Source organism: Tamandua tetradactyla, chromosome X (genome assembly GCF_023851605.1).
Source record: "Tamandua tetradactyla isolate mTamTet1 chromosome X, mTamTet1.pri, whole genome shotgun sequence".
Classification (NCBI taxonomy): domain Eukaryota; kingdom Metazoa; phylum Chordata; class Mammalia; order Pilosa; family Myrmecophagidae; genus Tamandua; species Tamandua tetradactyla.
This window is the reverse complement of record NC_135353.1, coordinates 101,489,543-101,510,359: the sequence shown is the minus strand read 5'-3', so window position 1 is coordinate 101,510,359 and position 20,817 is coordinate 101,489,543. Positions and strand designations below refer to the sequence as shown.

General features: G+C 36.5%; 1 protein-coding gene across 1 annotated transcript in view; it reads left to right on the top strand.

Annotated features, from left to right (window-relative positions):
• Positions 1–20,817, top strand: part of KIF4A (kinesin family member 4A) — a 230,614-nt gene that overhangs the window by 111,794 nt on the left and 98,003 nt on the right. Inside the window, exons 16-18 of the mRNA XM_077145000.1 lie at positions 16,299–16,402; positions 17,492–17,636; positions 18,399–18,509. Coding sequence (XP_077001115.1) covers positions 16,299–16,402; positions 17,492–17,636; positions 18,399–18,509 — 360 coding nt within the window. The remainder of the gene's footprint in view (positions 1–16,298; positions 16,403–17,491; positions 17,637–18,398; positions 18,510–20,817) is intronic.

The window sequence follows — 20,817 nt, the reverse complement described above, 5'->3', positions numbered from 1 at the left end:
TTCCTAGATCTTACACTCAAAGCACGAGCATTGAAGGAAGAAAGAAATGGGAAGTCCTCAAAATTAAACACTTTTGTGCATCAAAGAACTTCGTCAAGAAAGTAAAAAGATAGCCTACACAATAGGAGACAATATTTGGAAACAATATATCAAATAAAGGTCTAGTATCTAGAATATATAAAGAGATTGTTCAACTCAACAACAAAAAGACAGATAACCCAATTACAAAATAGGCAAAAGACTTGAACAGACACTTCTCAGAAGAGGAAATACAAATGTCCAAAAGACACATGAAGAGATGCTCAACTTCCCTGGCTGTTAGGGAAATGCAGATCAAAACCACAATGAGATAACATCTCACACCCCCAGAATGGCCATTATCAATAAAACAGAAAACGACAAGTGCTGGAGAGGATGTGGAAAAACAGGCACACTTATCCACTGTTGGTGAGAATGTTAAATGGTACAACCACTGTGGAAGGCAGTTTGGCAGTTCCTCAAGAATCTAAGTATAGAATTGGCATATGACCTGCAATACCATTGCTAGGTGTCTACTCAGAGGACGTGAGGGCAAGAACACAAACGGACATTTGCGCACCAATGTTTATAGCAGCATTATTTACAGTTGCGAAGAGATGGAAGCAGCCAAAATGTTCATCAACAACGAGTGGCTAAACAAGCTGTGGTATATACATACAATGGAATATTATGCAGCTTTAAGACAGAATAAAGTTATGAAGTATATAACAACATGGAAGGACCTTAAGGACATTATGCTGAGTGAGATTAACCAGAAACAAAAGGACAAATACTGTATGGTCTCACTGATATGAACTGGCATTAGTGAATAAACTTGGAGAATTTCAATTGGTAACAGAGACCATCAGGAGATAGAAATAGAGTAAGATATTAGATAATTGGAGCTGAAGGAATGCGGATTGTGCAGCAGAACTGATTGTAAAAACTCAGAAATGGATAGCACAATACTACCTAGCTGTAATACAATTATGTTAGAACACTGAATGAAGCTGAATATGAGAATGATAGAGGGAGGAAGTCTGGGACCACAAAACTAATCAGAAAGAAAGATAGGCAGTAAAGACTGAGATGGTATAATCTAGGAATGCCTAGTGTATATAATGATAGCGACTAAATGTACAAATTCAAAAATGTTTTTGCATGAGGAAGAACAACGGAATGTCATTACTGCAGCATGTTGAATATAGATGGTAATTAATATTTTAAAATTTTAACTTATGTGTGAAACTAAAGCAAAAAATGTTTATTTGGTTCAAAATTTATATTTTGACTAGTGCAGTTCCTATTATAACTTATGTGGACAGCTTAATTGAACACCATAAATACATGGAACCTTCAGTAGAGCATAAGATTTTGTTGGTTTGTCCAGAGTGATGCCCCAATAAATCCCAGAGTGATTTGAGCAGTGAATAAAATAGTATTTGCAAAGCCCCCTTGGGGGAAATATGAGAAAGGGGGAAAATTCAGCTTCCCCAAGTGGAGAATTCTTGGTATTCTCTCAAGCAGTGGGGGACAACCAAAGCAATAGGCTGAGCCCCCAATCTTGGAGTTTGTTCATATGAAACTTAACCCTACAAAGAATAAATAGGTCAAGCCTAGTTAAAATTATACCTGAGAATCACCCCCAAGAGAACCTCTTCTGTTGTTCAGATGTGGCCTCTCTCTCTCCAACGAACACAACAAGCAAACTCACCGCCCTTACCCTGGCTACGTGGGACATGACTCCCAGGGGTGTGGACCTTCCTGGCAACATGGGACAGAAATCCTAGAATGAGCTGGGACTCAGCATCAAGGGATTGAGAACACCTTCTCAACCAAAAGGGGGAAGAGTGAAATGAGACAAAATAAAGCTGAGAGATTCCAAACAGAGTAGAGAGGTTATCCTGGAGGTTATTCTTATGCATTGAGTAGATATCACCTTGTTATTCAAGATGTAAGGGAGAGGCTGGAGGGAACTGCCTGAAAATTTAGAGCTGTGTTCCAGTGGCCATGTTTCTTGAAGATGATTATATAATGATATACCTTTCGCAGTGTGACTGTGTGATTGTGAAAACCTTGTGTCTGATGCTCCTTTTATCTACCTTATCAACAGACAAGTAAAACATGGAATAAATATAAATAATAGTGGGAATAAATATTAAAGTAAATTTAGATTGGTATGCTAGCGATCAGTGAAAGGGAAGTGTAAAGGGTATGGTATTATGGATTTTTTTCTCTTGTCTTTTTATTTCTTTTTCTGAATTGATGCAAATATTCTAAGAAGTGATCAAGATAATGAATACACAACTATGTGATAATTTTGTGAATTACTGATTATATATGTAGAACGGAATGATCATATGTTAAGAATGTTTGCATTTATTTGTTGTTATATATTTTTTTTAATTAAAAAATTGTTTAAAAAAGGAAAAGTCAATTGTCCATACTTGCCAGTCCTAAAGAATACCTTGGGCATTATGTAGGATTCTACAAAGGCTCCATGCACTAGGGTAACTTTCGAGAAACCAGATGGGTCCCTGGACCAGATAAGTCCTGAAATGAAGAGGGGCCAGCCTTTCCAGAACATCAGCTAGTTACATCCCCCTATCCCATATTACTGACAGCCCCTTCCCACATGAAAAAGTTAGAATGGCATACCCCTAAAGCGTGGGAGACAGATCAAAGGTGATGGTGGAATTATACAGAGAAGGTCAGGTTTAACAAATGAGTGTGAGGGCTGAATCATTATACTGAGATTTCTTTTAGTCTCCAGTACCTTAGAGCAGCTAGAAATAAAAAGCTTAAATTGTGGAATTATAACCCATACCAAACTCTGAAATCTGTTCTACAATGAATTGTTATGATGTGTTTTGAAATTTATTGCTTATATATACGTGTGTTATTTACAGTAAAGGAGGAGTATAACAGGGAAGATAGGATTTAACAGATGAGTGTGACTGCTGAATCATTATATTGATATTTCAGTTGGTCTCCAGTGTCTTGAAGCAGCTAGAAGAAAAAACAAAAAATTGTGTAACTGTAACCCATACCAAACTTTAAAATCAGTTCTATAACTACTGTTAAAATGTGCTTGGAAACTTATTGCTTTCTTGCATATATGTTATATTTCACACTTTAAAGAAAAAGTTGGAAAAAAGGTCAGTTGGCCATAGATGTGAGGGTTTATTTCTAAGCTGTTAACTCAATTCCATCGGTCCATGTGTCTGTCCTTGTGCCAGTACCATGATCCTTTGATTACTGTAGCTTTGTAATAAGTTTCAAAATCAGGAAGTTTGAGACCTCCAACATCATTCTTTTTTAAGGACAGCCATAAACTTACCAGACAGTTACAAAAATAACACAAATCCATGCAGAGAACTCCACATACCACTACCCCCCAGATACCCAGATCCATCTACTTTAATACTTGACATTTTTGCTTTATCAGTCTATCTATCTGTCTGTTTGTTCATCTGTATATCTATTTATCAATCTATTTTTTGGATGCTTGAGTATAGGTTGTATACATCATACTTCTTGAACACTTAATACTTCCATATACATATTCTAAGAACAAGGATATTCACTTACGTAATCCCCTGAAGTGCAGTTATCAAGTTCAGGCAACTTAGCATTGATATAAAGCTTAATGTCCAAATTTTTCATATGTCTCCTTATTGTCTCTTTGAGCCTTTTTTCTTCCCTTGTAAGATCTAATCCAGGATCATGTATTGCCTTTAGTTGTCATTGTCTCTTTAGTTGTTCTGTGTGTGTGTGTGTGTGTGTGTGTGTGTGTGTGTGCACGTGCGCGTGTACACGCATAAATATACAACATAAACTTTACCATCTCAACCACTCCTTAGCATTCCGTTCAACGTAATTAATCACATTCACAATATTGCGGTACCCTTACCACCTTCCATTACTAAAACATTTCCATCTCCCCAAACAGAAACCCTTTATCTGTTATGTGTTAACCACCTCCCATCATTCTCCCTTCAACTCACCCCGGCAATGTGTATTCTAATTTCTGTGTCTATGAGCTTCCATATTCTCCGATATTTTCTTTCTACTTACAATGGGGCTTAAATTTAACATTCTAAATCTACAACACTCTTGTTTGCTTTGATACCCACTGAACTTCAATACCATATACAAACTATGGGGACATACCCCTACATCCCCCCACCTTAATGTCTTTCTTATCACAGAGTACATGTTTATACATTATGAGTCCCATATCACTGATTTATCATAGCATTTTATGTATTTGCCCTTTAGATTCTGTAGGAAGTAAAAATGGAGTTAGAAACTAAAAACATAGCGATACCCTTATTTATATTTACCTATGCCATTATACTTACTAGAGATCTTTATTTCTTCATGCAGCTTCAATCTGTATTTTATTCTTTCAACCTCCAGAACTCTCTAGCATCTCTTATAGGGCCAGTCTACTGATGAATAACTCCCCCAGCTTTTTTTAATCTAGGAATTCTTAATCAGTTGCAAATGGTTATATCGTAGTTTTTTATTAAATGAATATTTAGAGTTTACACATTAATAATTATGTAAATATGTTTCACAGATGAGCCACATAGTATAATATGATTACATTTCCTTTCCTATGCTGCTTTTTGTATTTCCTGTAGTTAATAGAAACACCTTCTTTTCATACACGTAACTTTCTATGTACCTGTCAGTACTTTATATCCAAACTTTGTAACAGAACAATAAATCTGGTTTTGTTATGGTCACACATATTGGGTAATTTATCAATCTGTTTATTTCTTGAGGACAGCCATCCTGGAATCTTATGTCCTGGTCCAACTCTCTTTAGGCTTACTGCCCAGGAAAGTTTCAGAATCTTTTCTTTGTCTCCAAGAATTATATCATTTTATAAGGATGTACATTGATAGGCCTTTTCTTTTTTATTGTGCTGGGTGCTTGGTGAGTTCTTTCAATCTAGAAATTTATATCCTCCTTTTCTGGGAAGTCTTCTTGTATTGTTTCTTTGATAATGCCCCCCTCTCCATTTTTTGTTTTCTTTTCTTTGTACTCCTCTTAGACAGATATTAGATCTTCTTTGCTTTTCTTATCTCGTTCTCCTATTTTCTGTTTCTTTGTCTGTTTATTCCACTTTGTGGGCAATTTCCTTCTCCTTCTGGTGAAATTTTATCTGACTATTTCTAAGAGGGTTTTTTGATCCTACAATTGTTCCTTTCTAAGAATAATTCTAGTCGTGGATGTAGTACTCATTTCTAAGGACAAGAATTATAATTTTGTTGAGGTTTTCTACTTTTCCCCACCTTGCCTCTGTTTCCTCAAATTCCTTTCTTTATTTTGGTCTTTTTCATCTAATAAACTTTCCTCAAGTTTCTAGTGATCCTTTACTGTCCAGATGTATTTGAGAGTAAGGCACTAAAAGCCAATAGGAAGTTCTGTATGCTTGAGTTTTCTCTTGGGCTAGTCAATTTTCAGTAAAGGAGTCTTTTAGTCTCCTGCTTAGAGTTGCGTGGGTGGAGTTTCAGTAAGCCATCATTCTGGTAACCAGAGAAAATAAGAGACTTGGAGTCTCTCCAGTCATATGAAGATGCTTATTTAATCTTCTATCAACAGTATAATACTTCATTCCTGCCTTCATCAATATCTGGGATCTGTGAGTCCAGCCTCTGAGGTTCAAGCTTTCCAGAGAGGAAAACCTCTTTGTTTATGGAGTTTTTGTTTTGTTTTGTTTTGTTTTGTTTTTATTTCAGGAATTTATTTTATCTAATATTACAAAACTGCCTATGGTTTTTTTAAACCATTTTTTAGTTGTAAAACATTACGTATATATTCAAAGATAAGAAAGAGAAAAAGGAATAATTTTCAAAGCACACTTCAACAAGCAGCTGCAGAACAGGTCCCAGAGTTTGTCATAGGCTACCATGCCTTCTACTCAGATTTTTCCTTCTAGCTGCTCCAAAACACTGGTGGCTTTATCAGAGTCATAATAGTGGAATCATACAGTATCTGTCCTTTTGTGTCTGACTTATTTCACTCAGCATTATGTTCTCAAGGTTCATCCATGTTGTCATATGTTTCAGGACATCATTTTGTCTAAATGCTGCATAATATCCCGTCATATGTATATACCACCTTTTGTTTAGCCACTTTGTCTGTTGATGGGCACCTGGATTGTTTCCATCTCTTGACCATTGTGAATAGTGCTGCTATGAACATCAGTGTGCAAATGTCTGTTTGTATCACTGCCCTCAACTTTTCTGGGTATATACCGAATATTGGTATTGCCGGGTCATAGGGCAACTCAATATTTAATTTTCTGAGGAATCGCCAAATTGATTTCCATAGCAACTGAACCATTTTACATTCCCACCAACAGTGAGTAAGTGTTCCAGTTTCTCCACATCCTCTCCAACATTTATAGTTTGCTGTTTGTTTAATAGCAGCCATTCTTATGGGTGTGAGGTGATATCTCATTGTCTTTATTTGCATTTCTCTTATAGCCAATGAAGATGAACAGCTCTTCATATGCTTTTTAGCCATCTGTATTTGCTCTTCAGAAAAGTGCCTATTCATTTCCTCTGCCCATTTTATAACTGGGTTGTTTGTTCTTTTGTTGGTAAGCTATATAATTTCTTTAACAGGATATCAAGCCTTTATCTGATACGTGGTTTCCAGATATTTTCTCCCATTGAGTTGGCTGACTCTTCACCTTTTTAACAAAATCCTTTGAGGCACAGAAGCTCTCGATCTTAAGGAGTTCCCATTTGTCTATTTTTTCTTTCACAGTTTGTGCTTTAGATGTAAAGAAGCTACTTCCTATTACTAGATCTTGAAGATGTTTCCTGACATTTTTTTCAAGAAGTTTTATGGTACTGGCTGTAACATTTAGGTCTTTGATCCATTTGGAATTAACTTTTGTATGGGGTGTAAGGTAGGGGTCCTCTTTCATTCTTTTGGCTATTGAAATCCAGTTCTCATATGCCCATTTATTGAAAGGACTATTCTGTCCCAATTCAGTGGATTTGGGGGCCTTATCGAAGATCAAATGTCCATAAATTTGGTGGTCAGTCTCTGCACTCTCGATTCTATTCCGTGGGTCAGTCCTTCTCTCTTTGTGCCAGTACCATGCTTGTTCTGACCACTGTGGCTTTATAGTAAGCTTTCAAGTCAGGAAGTGATAGACCTCCCAGTTCACTGTTCTGTTTTAAGATATCCTTAGCTATTCGAGGTCTCCTTCCCTTCCATATATTTTTTTAGTTTAGGCAGGCACCATGAATCGAACCCGGGTCTCTGGCATTGCAGGCGAGAACTCTGCCACTGAGCCACCATTGCCTGCCCTCCGTATAAATTTTTTTTTTACCTTTTTTTTTTTTTTTGGTGCTTCCATTCTCTTTGGTTGAGGCAGATTAGAAACAATAAAAGAAATAAATAAGGTAGCTTTAGTTAGTGGGAGTGCCAAAAAGGAAATGAAACAGTGATAAAACAGAGAGCACTGATAGATGGAGAGAGTCTTTTTCAGATAGGGTAGTTAGATAATTCTTTTAAAAGTAACATTTGAGCTTCTGTGAACCATTTAAAAGCATCCATCCAAGGGGATCTCATAGAAGGCTGAGGTTACAAGTAGTGCATCTTCCATATAAATTTGATTACCAATTTTTCCAAGTCTTCAAAGTAGGTTGTTGGTATTTTTATTGGTATTGCATTACATCTGTAGATAGTTTGGGTAGAATTGACATCTTGACAATATTCAACCTTCCTATCCACAAGCATGGAAATTTTCTGTGTATAAGTCCTTGACATCCCTGGTTAGGCTTATTCCTAGATACCTAATTCTTCTGGTTGCTATTCTGAATGGAGTCTTTTCCTTAGTTGTCACCTCAGATAGGTCATTGCTTGTGTATAGAAACATTACTGATTTTTGTACATTAATCTTGTATCCTGCCACTTTGCTGAATTTATTAGCTCAAATAGAGTCTCTATTTCTCGGGGTTTTCTAAGTATAGGATCATGTTATCTGTAAATAATGAAAGTTTTATTTCTTCCCTTCTTATTTGGATGCCTTTTATTTCTTTCTTCTATCTAATTGCTACAGCTAGTACTTCTAATACAATGTTGAATAATAGTGGTGACAATGGGCATCCTCATCTCATCCCAGATCTCAAAGGGAATGCTTTAAATTTCTCATCATTACCTATGATGCTAACTATGGGTTTTTCATATATGCCCTTCATGATATTGAGAAAGTTTCCTTCAATACCTAACTTTTGGAGTGTTTTTATCAGGAAAAGATGCTGGATTTTGTCAAGTGTTTTATCAGAATCAATTGACATGATCATGTGATTTTTCCCTTTCAATTTGTTAATATGCTGTATTACATTGATTGATTTTCTTATGTTGAATCACCCTTGCATTCCTGGTATGAATCCCACTTATCATGATATATAATTCTTTTAATATGGCATTAGATACGATTTGATAGTATTTTGTTAAGAATTTTCCCATCTATGTTCATTAGCGAGATTGCTCTATAGTTTTCTTTTCTTGTCTCATTTTTATCCAAATTTGGTATTAGGGTGATGTTAACTTCATAAAATGAGTTAGGTAGCATTCCTTTTTCTTCGATTTTTTGGAAGAATTTAAGCAGGATTAGTGTCACTTCTTTTTTGAAAAGTTTGATAAAATTTTCCTGTGAAGCCATCAGGTCCTAGGTTTTTTGGGGGGGGGTAAGATTTTTGATGACTGATTGGATCTCTTTACTTGTAATTGGTTTGTTGAGATCTTCTATTTCTTGAGTCAGTTTAGGTAATTTATGTCTTTCTAGGAATTTGTCCATTTCATCTAAGTTATTTAGTTTGTTAGCATATAGTTGCCCATAATATTCTCTTATGATTTTTTAAAATTTCTTCATGATCTGTGGTAACAAACCCCCTCTCATTTCTGATTTTATTTATCTGTGTCCTTTCTCTTTTCTCCTTTGTTAATCTAGCTAGAGGACCATCAATTTTATTAATTTTTCTCAAAAAACCAACTTTTAGTTTTATTGATTGTTTCTATTGTTTTATGGTTCTCCAGTTTGTTTATTTTTGCTTTAGTCTTTATTTCTCTTCTTTTATTTGCTTTGGGGTTAGTTTGCCGTTCTTTTCTTTAAATTCTCCAGGTAAGCAGTTAAATCTTCAAGTTTTTTTCGTTCTTGTTTTTGTTTGTTTTTGTGTTTGTTTCTTTTGTGTGCTGTATGGCAGGAATCACATTTCATTCTTTTTTCCATGTAAGTATCCCATTATTGCAGCATCATTTATAGAATATTTTGTTTGTTTGTTTGTTTGTTTGCTTACTTATTTGTTTTGTTTTGGGGAAATGCATGGGCCAGGAATTGATCCCAGGTCTCCTGAATGGCAGGTGAGAATTCTACTACTGAATACCCTTGTACCCTCTCGTTCTTGTTTTTAATATAGACATTTAGGGCAATAAATTTCCCTCTCATCCCTGCCTTTGCCACATCCAATCATTTTGATATGTTATATTCTCGTTATCATTTGCTCCAGATATTAACTGATTTCTCCAGCAATTTCTTTCTTGAACTATTGATTAGTTAAGAGTGTGTTGCTTAATCTCCATATATGTGAAAGCTCTGGTTCTTTGGTGAGTATTAATTGTAATTTTATTCTGTTTTGATCAGAGAATGTGCTTTGGATGATTTCAATCTTATTAAATTTATAGAGATGCAGTTTACGTCCCAGTATGTGATCATTTCGGGAGAAGGTTCCACATACACTAGAGAAGAATGTGTATCCTGGTGTTTTGAAATGTAATGATCTATATATGTCTATTGGATCTAATTCACTTATCTTATTCTTTAGGTTCTCTATTTCCTTGTTGATCCTCTGTGTGGTTGTTCTATCTACAGCAGAGGGTGGTGTATTGAAGTCTCCCACTATTTCTCTGTCTATAGCACCCTTCAGTTTTTGTACTTTGGAGCTCCTTGATTGAGCACATACACATTTATGATTGTTATGTCTTCCCGGTGAATTGCCCCTTTTATTAATATACGTTGCCCTTTTTGTCTCTTATGATGTCTTTACATTTAAAGTCTATTTTGTCTGATATTAGTAGAGCCATTCCTGCTTTCTTTTGGTTACAGCTTGTATAGAAGGTAATTTTCCATCCTTTCACTTTCAATCTAACTGTGTCCTTGAGTCTAAGATGTGTCTCTTGTAAGTAGCATATAGATGGATTATGTTTTTTGATCCATCTGTCAGTCTATACCTTTTCATTGGTGAGTTTAGTACATTAACATTCAAAGTAATTACTGTAAGAGCAGTTCTTGATTCTACCATCTTGTCCTTTAGTTTTTATTAGTCAGATCTGTATATTATTTTCCTTCTCTCTGTCTTTCCTGTACATTACCTTTACTCATATTCTTCAATTCTGTGCCCTCCTACAGACCTCCCTCTCCTGTCTTTTTTTATCAGCTCCCTTTAATATTTCTTGTAGGGCTGGGCTCTTGTTGACTAGTTCTCCCAATCTTTCTTTATCTTTGAGGATTTTAATCTCTCTCTCAATTTTGAAGGATAACTTGACTGGATAAAAAATTCTTGGTTGAAAGCCTTTCTCATTCAGGATCTTAAAAATATCATACTACTGCCTTTTTGCTTCCATGGTGCCTGTTGAGTAGTCTGAAGTCAGTTTTATGTATATAGTAGATTTCCTTTCTCATGCTGCTTTCAGGACTTTGTTTCTCTTCAACACCTGACAATCTGATTAGTATGTGTCTTAGAGTGGGCTTGTTTAGATTTATTCTGAAGTTCACTGGGCCTCTTTGATGTGCATATGTGTGTCTTTTATGAGGGTTGGGAAGTTTTCTCTAATTACATCTTCAACTAACTTTCCCAACCCTTTGCTTTCTCTTCTCCTTCTGGAACACCAATAATTCTTATATTTTTGTCCCTCTTGTGTCCATCATTTCCCTAAGATTTTATCTTCTAGCTCACTTATTCTTCCTTCAGCTTCTTCAAATCTGCAATATTTTTTATTTGGTCTACTCTATCTTTCATTTTTCTGAGATCTGCCATTTTTCTATTTAACCTCCTGATTTATTCTTTATGCTCTTCTAGTGTCTTCCTGATATCCTTTATTTCTTTATAAATATCCTTGAGTAGTTGTTCCATATTCTACATCCCCTCTGAAATTTTGATTTGGTTGTTTGACAGGGCCATGTCTGCTTGAATCTTCGTGTACTTTGTGATTTTCTGTTATGTTCTGGGCATTTGTTGATCTTGATATGGTTATTAGGCAAATTGGTTTCCTTCACTCTTCTTTTCTTTTTTTAATTATTTTATTTTATTTTTTATACCAAAAAACACCAAACAAATGCATGCATTCCTATTTTGATCATTCCGTTCTACATACATAATCAGTAATTCACAATATCATCACATAGTTGCATATTCATCATCATGATCATTTCTTCAAACATTTGCATCTATTCAGAAAAAGAAATAAAAAAGAAACAGAAAAAAATTCATACATACCATACCCCTTACCCCTCCCTTTCATTGATCACTAGCATTTCAAACTAAATTTATTTTAACATTTGTTCCCCCTATTATTTATTTTTATTCCATATGTTCTACTTATCTTCCTTCGCTCTTCTTAAGTTTTGTATTAGCTTAGTTTTTGCTGAATGTTTCCTATTACACTTTGCAGTTATTCTCTGCCAAATCGAGGTTTTGATCTCATGTAGGGGATACAGTTCAACTTAAGGATCTAGTATAAGGTAGGTCAGGGTACACGGGTACTCCAGTGGCAGATTGGCTGGCTGACTACCACATAGGAGACCCAACCTGAACTCCTAGCCTGCACTTACCCCTTCTCTCCAGCAGGTGGCGATCGTGAGGCCCCTCCCGACTCAGGCTCTCCCCTCCCTGTCTGGTGCAGCCAACCTGCACTTACCGCACTTACCTCGTCCAGCCAGCAGATGGCGAACTCGAGTCTCCTTCTCCCTCAGCCAGGCCCCTCCTGGCAAGAGCACCTGGTGGTCCTTGTGCTCAGCATGGGGCCTACTCCACCAGGGGCAGCCAACCAGCGGGTCTCTGCCAGTAGACTGGGAAGTCGTCCTGCACGTGGGGGATCAGCTGATCATTGATCCGCAGAGATATTGCGGCTGCCAGACACTAGGACTGCCGGCAGGCTATTCCCACACCTGACTGAGTGATCACTCCCCCTACCCAGAGACCCACACTGCGGTGGAGGATCGCTGGCGTCCTTGTTCCCTGCAGGCGCTGCCCACAGCGACCACTTGGGGAGGTTTCCCTAGCCGGCACCTGTGCAGGCTGGAGCCGAGTTCCTCCAATTGCACCTCCCCAGTACACTGCAGTCTGCCCAGTGGGCATCCCAGTTACCCAATCCACTCGGTCTCCCGTGATCCTCCTCCCCGCCCCCCCAAAAACCTGCCTAAAACCCCTCCTAGACTACTGACAACCCGGGACCTGCAGTCCTGGAGATTTTCTCCCTGTCTTTTATGTTGTTTCATGGAGCAGGAGTGAACTCACTCCACTCCAGTCTTCCATCTTCCTGGAAGCCCCTCCTTTATAGCTCTTTATAGAGTTTTTCAGTTTATTCAGTCCCACCTTGCACCCCTTTATCTCTCCAATTCCTGCGACTCTGGTTTTGTGGTACAATTTGGTTTGATTCTTACTGGCATCCATCCTATACAAGTGATATTTTGGGTTTATCTACTTTGCTAAGTCACTTATCCAGTTGCTTTTCTCTTCCAAAAGTTTATGGACTTTTCTTGTCTGCTCCACTCCAAAAGTTTGTGGACTTTTCTTGTCTGCTCTCCTCTATTCTTCATTTTTGTTAACTTATACCCTTTTTATCAGTCATTTTAGTTGGATTTTAGGAGAGAGCAAGTTAAGTATGTAGCTCAGTCCTCCATGTTTAATGGGATACACCCAGCTTTTTTTTAAGTCAAATGTATTATTTCTTTTCCGAGATAAACAAAGGGTTAATGGTAAGATTGAGGGATTATTCCTCTTTTCTTCTGCTCATGTCTAGAAATTTGAGGATGTATTTTACCACAGTGTACTTCTAACCCTATAAGTAGGAGGAGTAGCGAGCTATAGCTTAACAAGTTATACAGTCCTTTTCTCCATGGACTCAAATATGCTTGAACTCCCAAACCTAAAAATTAAGAGAAAATAAATGTTTAATGTAAACCTTTTAATCACATGCAAATTACTTTCTCTCTTTTTTGAGAAATAAAGATAGTTAGTTGTTCTAAACAGTATTTTTTTATTTTTAATTTTTTAAAAACATAATAACATACAAACATGAGCATTCTTTTTTATTTATTTTATTAAACATACCAACATACAAACATTCTTACCATATGATCATTCCATTCTATATATATAATCAGTAACTCACAATATCATCACATAGTTGTTTATTCATCATCATAATCATTTCTTAGAACATTTGCATCAATTCAGAAAAACAAATAAAAAGACAACAGAAAAAAATTCATACATACCATACCCCTTACCCCTCCCTTTCATTGATCACTAGCATTTCAATCTACTAAATTTATTTTAACATTTGTTCCCCCTATTATTTATTTATTTATTTTTAATCCATATTTTTTACTCGTCTGTCGATAAGGTAGATTAAAGGAGTGTCAGACACAAGGTTTTCACAATCACACAGTCACATTGTGAAAGCTGTATCATTATATAATCATCTTCAAGACGCATGGCTACTGGAACACAGCTCTACAGTTTCAGGCAGTTCCCTTCTGCCTCTCCATCACATCTTGACTAACAAGGTGATATCTATATTATGCGTAAGAATAACTTCCAGGATAATCTCTCGACTCTGTTTGGAATCTCTCAGCCATTGACACTTTATTTTGTCTCATTTTGCTCTTCCCTCTTTTGGTCAAGAAGGTTTTGTCAATCCCTTAATGCTGAGTCCCAGCTCATTCTAGGATTTCTGTCCCACATTGCCAAGAAGGTCCACATCCCTGGGAGTCATGTCCCACATAGAATGGGGAAGAGCAATGAGTTTGCTTGTTGTTCTAAATAGTATTTTTCCTATCACTGTGAAGAATTGCCATAAAGCAATTTGGCTATGATTGAAAATTAACGTGAATTGTAGCAGACCAGGACTCAAATATTTGAATGATTTCCCCTGTGGAAGTGGTAGAGACAATAATTGACCAAAGATGGCATATATTAATGAAGTGATATTATTTTTCCCACATCAGATTGGCAAAAAATTTTGAAGTGTAGTAATATCAAATATTGTCAGGGTGCAGGAAAATAAGTACTCTCATACATAGCTAGTTAGAGTATAAATCAGTATAGCTATTTTGGAGAGCAATTTGCCAGTATCTACTAAAATTAAAAATGTTTACTCCCCATGACCCTGTAATTCCACCTCTCTCCAGCTACCTTGGAGAAACCCTTGCACATGTGCACAAAAGGCATGTACAAGAATACTTATTATGGCAAAAAAGAAAGAGGTAGATCTATATGTGCTAATACAAATAAATCTCCAAGACCAATTAATTTGTAAAGGCAAGTTGCAGAATAATATATTCATATGGTGTAATTCTATTTATATTTGATATACAGCTGTACACATTTAAGTAGTTGCATATGTGAGTATAAATGTCTAAAAGAATATCTGGAAGAAATACACCAAACTGATGATTATGATTACTTCTGGAAGGGGGACTGGAATTTTGGCAGGGATGTGGCAATTGAGGGGACTTGACATTCATATATATTATTTGGAGTATTTTCTTTTAAGAATATATTCATGTGATTTGTGTATAAGTAAAAGTAAATATAAATAACATATATGCCCACACACATATGTTATCGGCCAGTTTAAATAGGCAGGATAATTAAAAAGCAGTAAGATTGGTTTTCATTAGTACTCCAGAAGTAGATGAGTACATTGCTTGAAAAACAGTTCTACCCTATTTAGAAAACTTGTCTGATATAACCCTACCTGCTTTCACTTCTTTATATCAATTCAATACTGGTTTAGAGCTTGCATATAAACTTCTTGGCTGTCACCCACTCATTCAGCCAGGTTTTTTTTAGCCTTTTTGGGTTATGAGAACAGGAAGGAATCTGTTCATTGGGTTTTTTCCCAATCTTAGAAACTATGAAGTTTTAGTTTCTAGAATTCTGTTTATATTCTGTCAGTATGCAGAACTGCAGTTGCTATTGAAAAAATAGATATATATATATAGTTTTTTTTTTGTTTGTTTGTTTTTTTGCATGGGCAGGCACCGGGAATCGAACCCAGGTCTCTGGCATGGCAGGCGAGAATTCTGCCACTGAGCCACCATTGTACCACTCTGGAAATATATTTTTGAAAAACATTCGTACAGCTATTTACAGTTTATTAAATGTCTTTATTTTATCTTATTTGATCTTCCCAACAAACCCGTAATTTAGGTGTTATAGTTAATTGTTTACATAGATAGGAAATTGTGTTAAGGATTCCCAAGACCAGCCCTAAGTTCAATAGGAGGTCTCACAGGAATCTGCATATAATCACTGTCATGGCTAAGATTTATTACAGTGAAAGGCTATAAAGCAAAATCAGCAAAGGGAAAACTCACATGGAGCAAAGTCTGGAGCACCCTAGGCACAAGCTTCCAACAACCCTCTCCCAGTAGTATCACACAGGAAGCACTTAATTCTCTGATCAACATGTGAAATATTATCAACCAGAAAGCTCACCTGAGTCCAGGGTTTTTATTGGGAATCGGTCATATAGGCACTCTCTGCCAAGCATGCACCAAATTTCAGTCTCCCAAAAGGAAAGCAGGTGTTCAGAATAAACCACACTGTTTGCAAGTTAATAGCTAAGGAATGGTGAGACCCCTAATGAAATCTATTTTCCCAGACACCACCTAAAGGCAACCTTGCAAGCAGGCCTTTCGAAAGGATAATAGTCTCAGGCCTGCTATGTTTACTCTTTCCTGTAGAGAATCTAAGGCTCAAAGAGATTCAATGACTTTGCTTATAATATTTAGCTAATAAGTGATGGAGTCAAGATTCAAACCCAAGCTTTTGGACTCCAAGTCCATACTTTTCCCACTGCATAATTTTAATCTCCATCAAAACAAGAACGATTGTTTTTAGTGAGCAATCAAAGTGGTAAAATTCGTTGTATGGTCCTTAAAATATTATATGTTGAAGTGATTTTCTTCCTGTGCTTATAATGCTGTATTTCTCTCTGACTTATAACTTTTCTAGGATAACATTAAAAATCTGGAATTGGAAGTCCTCAATCTACAAAAAGAAAAGGAAGAATTGGTTCTTGAACTTCAGACAGCAAAGAAGGATGTCAATCAAGCTAAGTAAGAATAAAGTCAATAAGCAATATTTCAAGTCCCTGCTATGTTGAAGTAGCTGGAGAAGCAATATAGAAGAATATGACTCATTCATTTCCTGACCCCAAAGGTTTTAATCTAGTTTTGAAGAGGAGACATAAGCACTAAGTTGAAGTAATCAAGATTTTAAATAACATCTCAGGATGACAGCAGAAGAAATGCTGCAACGCAGCATGTGATTAATAGCCAAATAAATTTCTTAGGCAGTAATTACTTTAAGAGTTCAGAGTCAAGAATATCAATTCAGGCTGGCATGATCAAGGAAGGCTTCATAAAAACTAGCATTTGAGATGGGCTTTGAAAGATTATCAGACCTACTAGACAGCAACAGTTTCCTTGTCCCTGCACTGATGGTAAATTACCTTATAAATATGATTAATATCCAAGCTAGTGATTGGGAAATCAATCTAGCCAACCGATAGTCAGTTAAAAATAAAACTAACACAGACGACCAGAACTTCTTACTCTACCTCAGACCTCTCTTATTGGCTATTCTACCTCCTTTTTTGCTCAATGACTATTATACCTCTCTATCGAGTCTATGTTCTTACGAGTTACACCACATGTTTAATTTCCATCTCAGATTTATGGAATAATCATCAGAATTATCCCTTATAACTAAAATGAAGTGAATGCCTTCAAAGGACCATCTTTTTGACACAGAGTGGTATTAAGGCAGGGTATATTGAGAAGGTTGCATTATTATATACTCAAAGAAATGTATTGTTCCACTCTTTATATTAAGCCCCTATTATTGAGACAGTTTTGGTTGTTTGGTGGTATCCATTATTTTTATTTTATTTTATTTTATTTTATTGTGGTAACATATATATAACATAAAATTTGCCATTTTAACCATTTTATGTATACAATGCGGTGTCTACATTTACAATTCGTGCTACCATCACCGCTAGTATCCACTATTTTAAAGATGATTATGTGACTAGTCACCTCTTTTATATACATCAGGGTTGTGAACATGAGAGTCTAGTTGTTTGTCTTTTAAAGTCAGGCTTTGCTGCTGGTAGCCTTCACTCCTACAACATCTGTGTTTAGGTTGAGTGAGCGCCGCCGCAAACGTCTCCAGGAACTGGAGGGTCAAATAGCTGATCTGAAGAAGAAACTGACTGAACAGTCCAAACTTCTGAAGCTGAAGGAATCCACAGAGTATACTGTCTCCAAACTGAACCAGGAGATCCGAGTAATAAACTATATCCTTGCATTTACCCCATTGGAACTTATAAATAGTGATATTCCAGTTAGAATTACACTACACAGGTGTTTTCAGTGAGAAGGTAGCAGGCGAGACTTTCATATCAAATGTGTAAGTCTCCATAAATGTCCCTGTTGCAGTACATTGTGCTGGTGTGACAGAATCTGAATAATAAAACTCTACTTTGACATTCAGAGTATAATATTATATTCCATGAAAACAAAGTACAAAGGCACCTCAATATTTAATGGTGATATCCTGACCACCTTCCATGATTATATGGCATAATTCCTTAAAGTAGCAGCAAGGTGACAGAAAACTAGAGAGAACGAAGTCATTTCTCAGTTATTGCTTATTCAATTTCTGACATTTATAAAGTGGTTACAGGCCAATTATTCTGAAACCCTTAGTATAGTTGCTAAGTAAATTTGTCCTTGAGGCATAATAGATATTTCCTAACATGCTGGCCCTTGAAATTTCGTTTATACATAATGAATTTAGGGCTGAATTTAGCTTCTAGGTAAATTTTTTTGTATTATTTCTTCAGAGTGTTCACTTGTACAGTCTATACTTGGAAACCCTGTGCAAGCTTAGCAAATGGTATTGCAAACCTAATCAGAAAATCTGTTGGTAGCCTTCTCATCTTAGCTCTGGATATTCTCTCTTCTCAATGGTAAGTCTATCCATCTGCACATCAGCCAAGAATAAAGTGTAGGTGACTAATACTTGTGCTGATTTTTGTTTTTAAAGGTGATGAAAAACCAGCGAGTACAGTTAATGCGTCAGATGAAAGAGGATGCTGAGAAGTTCAGACAGTGGAAGCAGCAAAAAGATAAAGAAGTAATCCAGTTAAAAGAAAGAGTAAGTAACTAAAACTCAATAAACTCTTCTCTGGTTTAACAACATTAAAGCGTCTCTATAAACAACTGATGTCTCCATAATATGACGCATTCATGAATTTAATAGCTATTTATTAAAAATGTGCTCTGTGCATGGTACTATCTACTAGGTACCATGAGAAATAGAAAATGAGTAGTGTGAGCTCTGCCCTTGAGGAATGTCTTGTCTAAAGGGGAAAGTAAAACATAAGCACAGATTTCTCCAATAAAAGGATTAAAGAGATATGGGCTTTAATAATGATATAAAATACCGAAATAATTAAAACAAATGTTCTATTCCTGGTGACTGCCCATGCAAAAGAAAAAGAAAAAAAACAAAGGAAAGCACACTTCTAGTTGGAGTGAAAAGATGGTAGCTGAACACAGGCTCTGAATAATAGGGAAAGTTCTGATAGAGATAAGTACAGGCATTCCAGGTAAAAGCAGGGGCAAAGATACAGAGACGGTGATTTTCTAGAAACATTCCAGGAATGGCATATGATCCAGGGAGCAAAGCATTATAGTAGAAGATTTACTTATTTAAAAAAGCAGATTGAAACTAAATTGTTCAAGACTGAAGAACTTTGAGCTTTATCTTATTAGCAGTGTAAATATTTTTAAAGTGTTTGAGAAATGAAGTGATATCAGCAAAGTATACTGCTTTAGTAAGATACATTTGAAACAAAGATGTAGAACAAAATGAAGGCTGGAGGACCTGGAGTCCAGAACGCAGGTCAAGAAAATATTGCATAATACAGAGAGATAGAAAGTACTTGAATTAGAGTGGTAACAGTGTTCTCAGAAAGCACATTGGAATTAACATTGGTTTGAGGAAAATTTAGAAGAATCAGCCAGAATGTAATATTTTAGATCAAGAAGAAAGGAGAAGGAGGTATACCTCCAGATGGCAGTATGAGGAACTTCAAGGTTCCTCTACCCAGTCAAACAACAACTGATAAAATTTATAAAAATAACCCGTAAAGCCTGTTAAACCATGGACTATAGTTATAGTACAATTATATAAATGTGCTCTCATCAATTGTAACATATGTTTCACACTAATGCAGGGTATTAATAATAGGGTGGTATATGGAAATCCTGTATTATATGCATGATTAACCTGTAAACCTGCAGCATCTCTAATAAGAAAAATATCTAGAAATTGTCCCAAAGGCATACAGCAAATGGAAAAACATTTATTCAAGAAAACCTACTAAATCTGTATAAGAACAGCAAAAGTCTATGGCTTTTGAGCCATGACCAGCTTCCTCTCCTCACCACCTCTCTCCCCCACTCCACCCCCAGCTTCTAGTCTATAACTATGCGTTCTTTCTACTATAGGCAAACTGCCAGCATATTTCCACCTTCACCGCTCTATGTTGCTGAAGGTCTATTTCAGGCAACAATAGCTAAAAGGTCTGAGGATCCTTTCTTCCACCCAGTCCCCATGTGTAGGATAGAAGCTCTCCCCTGTTGAGAAGGCCAAGAATACTGGTCCACACCCCATCTAATTAGAGGGACAGGTAGAGCTTTCATTTCAAGACAAGCCAAGAAGAACAAAGTCTGCTGCCTTTGCCCAGCATCCTACTCATAGAGCACAGATGCAACTCTAAGAGGAGTGGGCCACTCTTCCAATGCCTAGGTCTAAAGCAGGGTGCAAAAGTTTTTCCCAGGGTTGGGGGGAGACAAGCCATAGGAACAGAGAACCCCATAGTTCTTCCTAAGGGTACCTACTTTACTTGGAATAGAGCTTGGGGAAGTTCAAACCTAAAGGTGCTGCTGAAAACAATGGAAACTTTGGTTGCTCTCATGAGAGCTATAAGTAAAATAGCAGAAAAAATACTTAAATATGTAACTGCTTAAAACTTCCAAAATTTGATGAAAGCATTAATATTTCCATTCAGAATCATAATGAAGTCCAAGAAGGATAAATGCAAAGAGCCACACTCAGACACATCAAAGTCAAAATGTTGAAAGACGGTCAAAAAAAAAAACCTTAAAAGCAAGAGAAAATGATTCATCAAGTAGAAGGGAATTTTTATATTAAATTAATTTGTATCTTATTTAAAATAAGATTAACAGCTGACTTTTCAACAGAAACAAAGAAGACCAGAAGGCAGTGACACAACATATTCAAAATGCTGAAAATTCTGTTATCTTTCAAAAACGAAAGGCACAGTCTCTCTCTAAGCCAGCTCAGGGCAGGTGAACTCACTGCCCTCCCTCCTATGTGGGACATGACTCCCAGGGGTGTAAATCTTCCTGGCAGTGTGGGGCAGGACTTCTGGGAT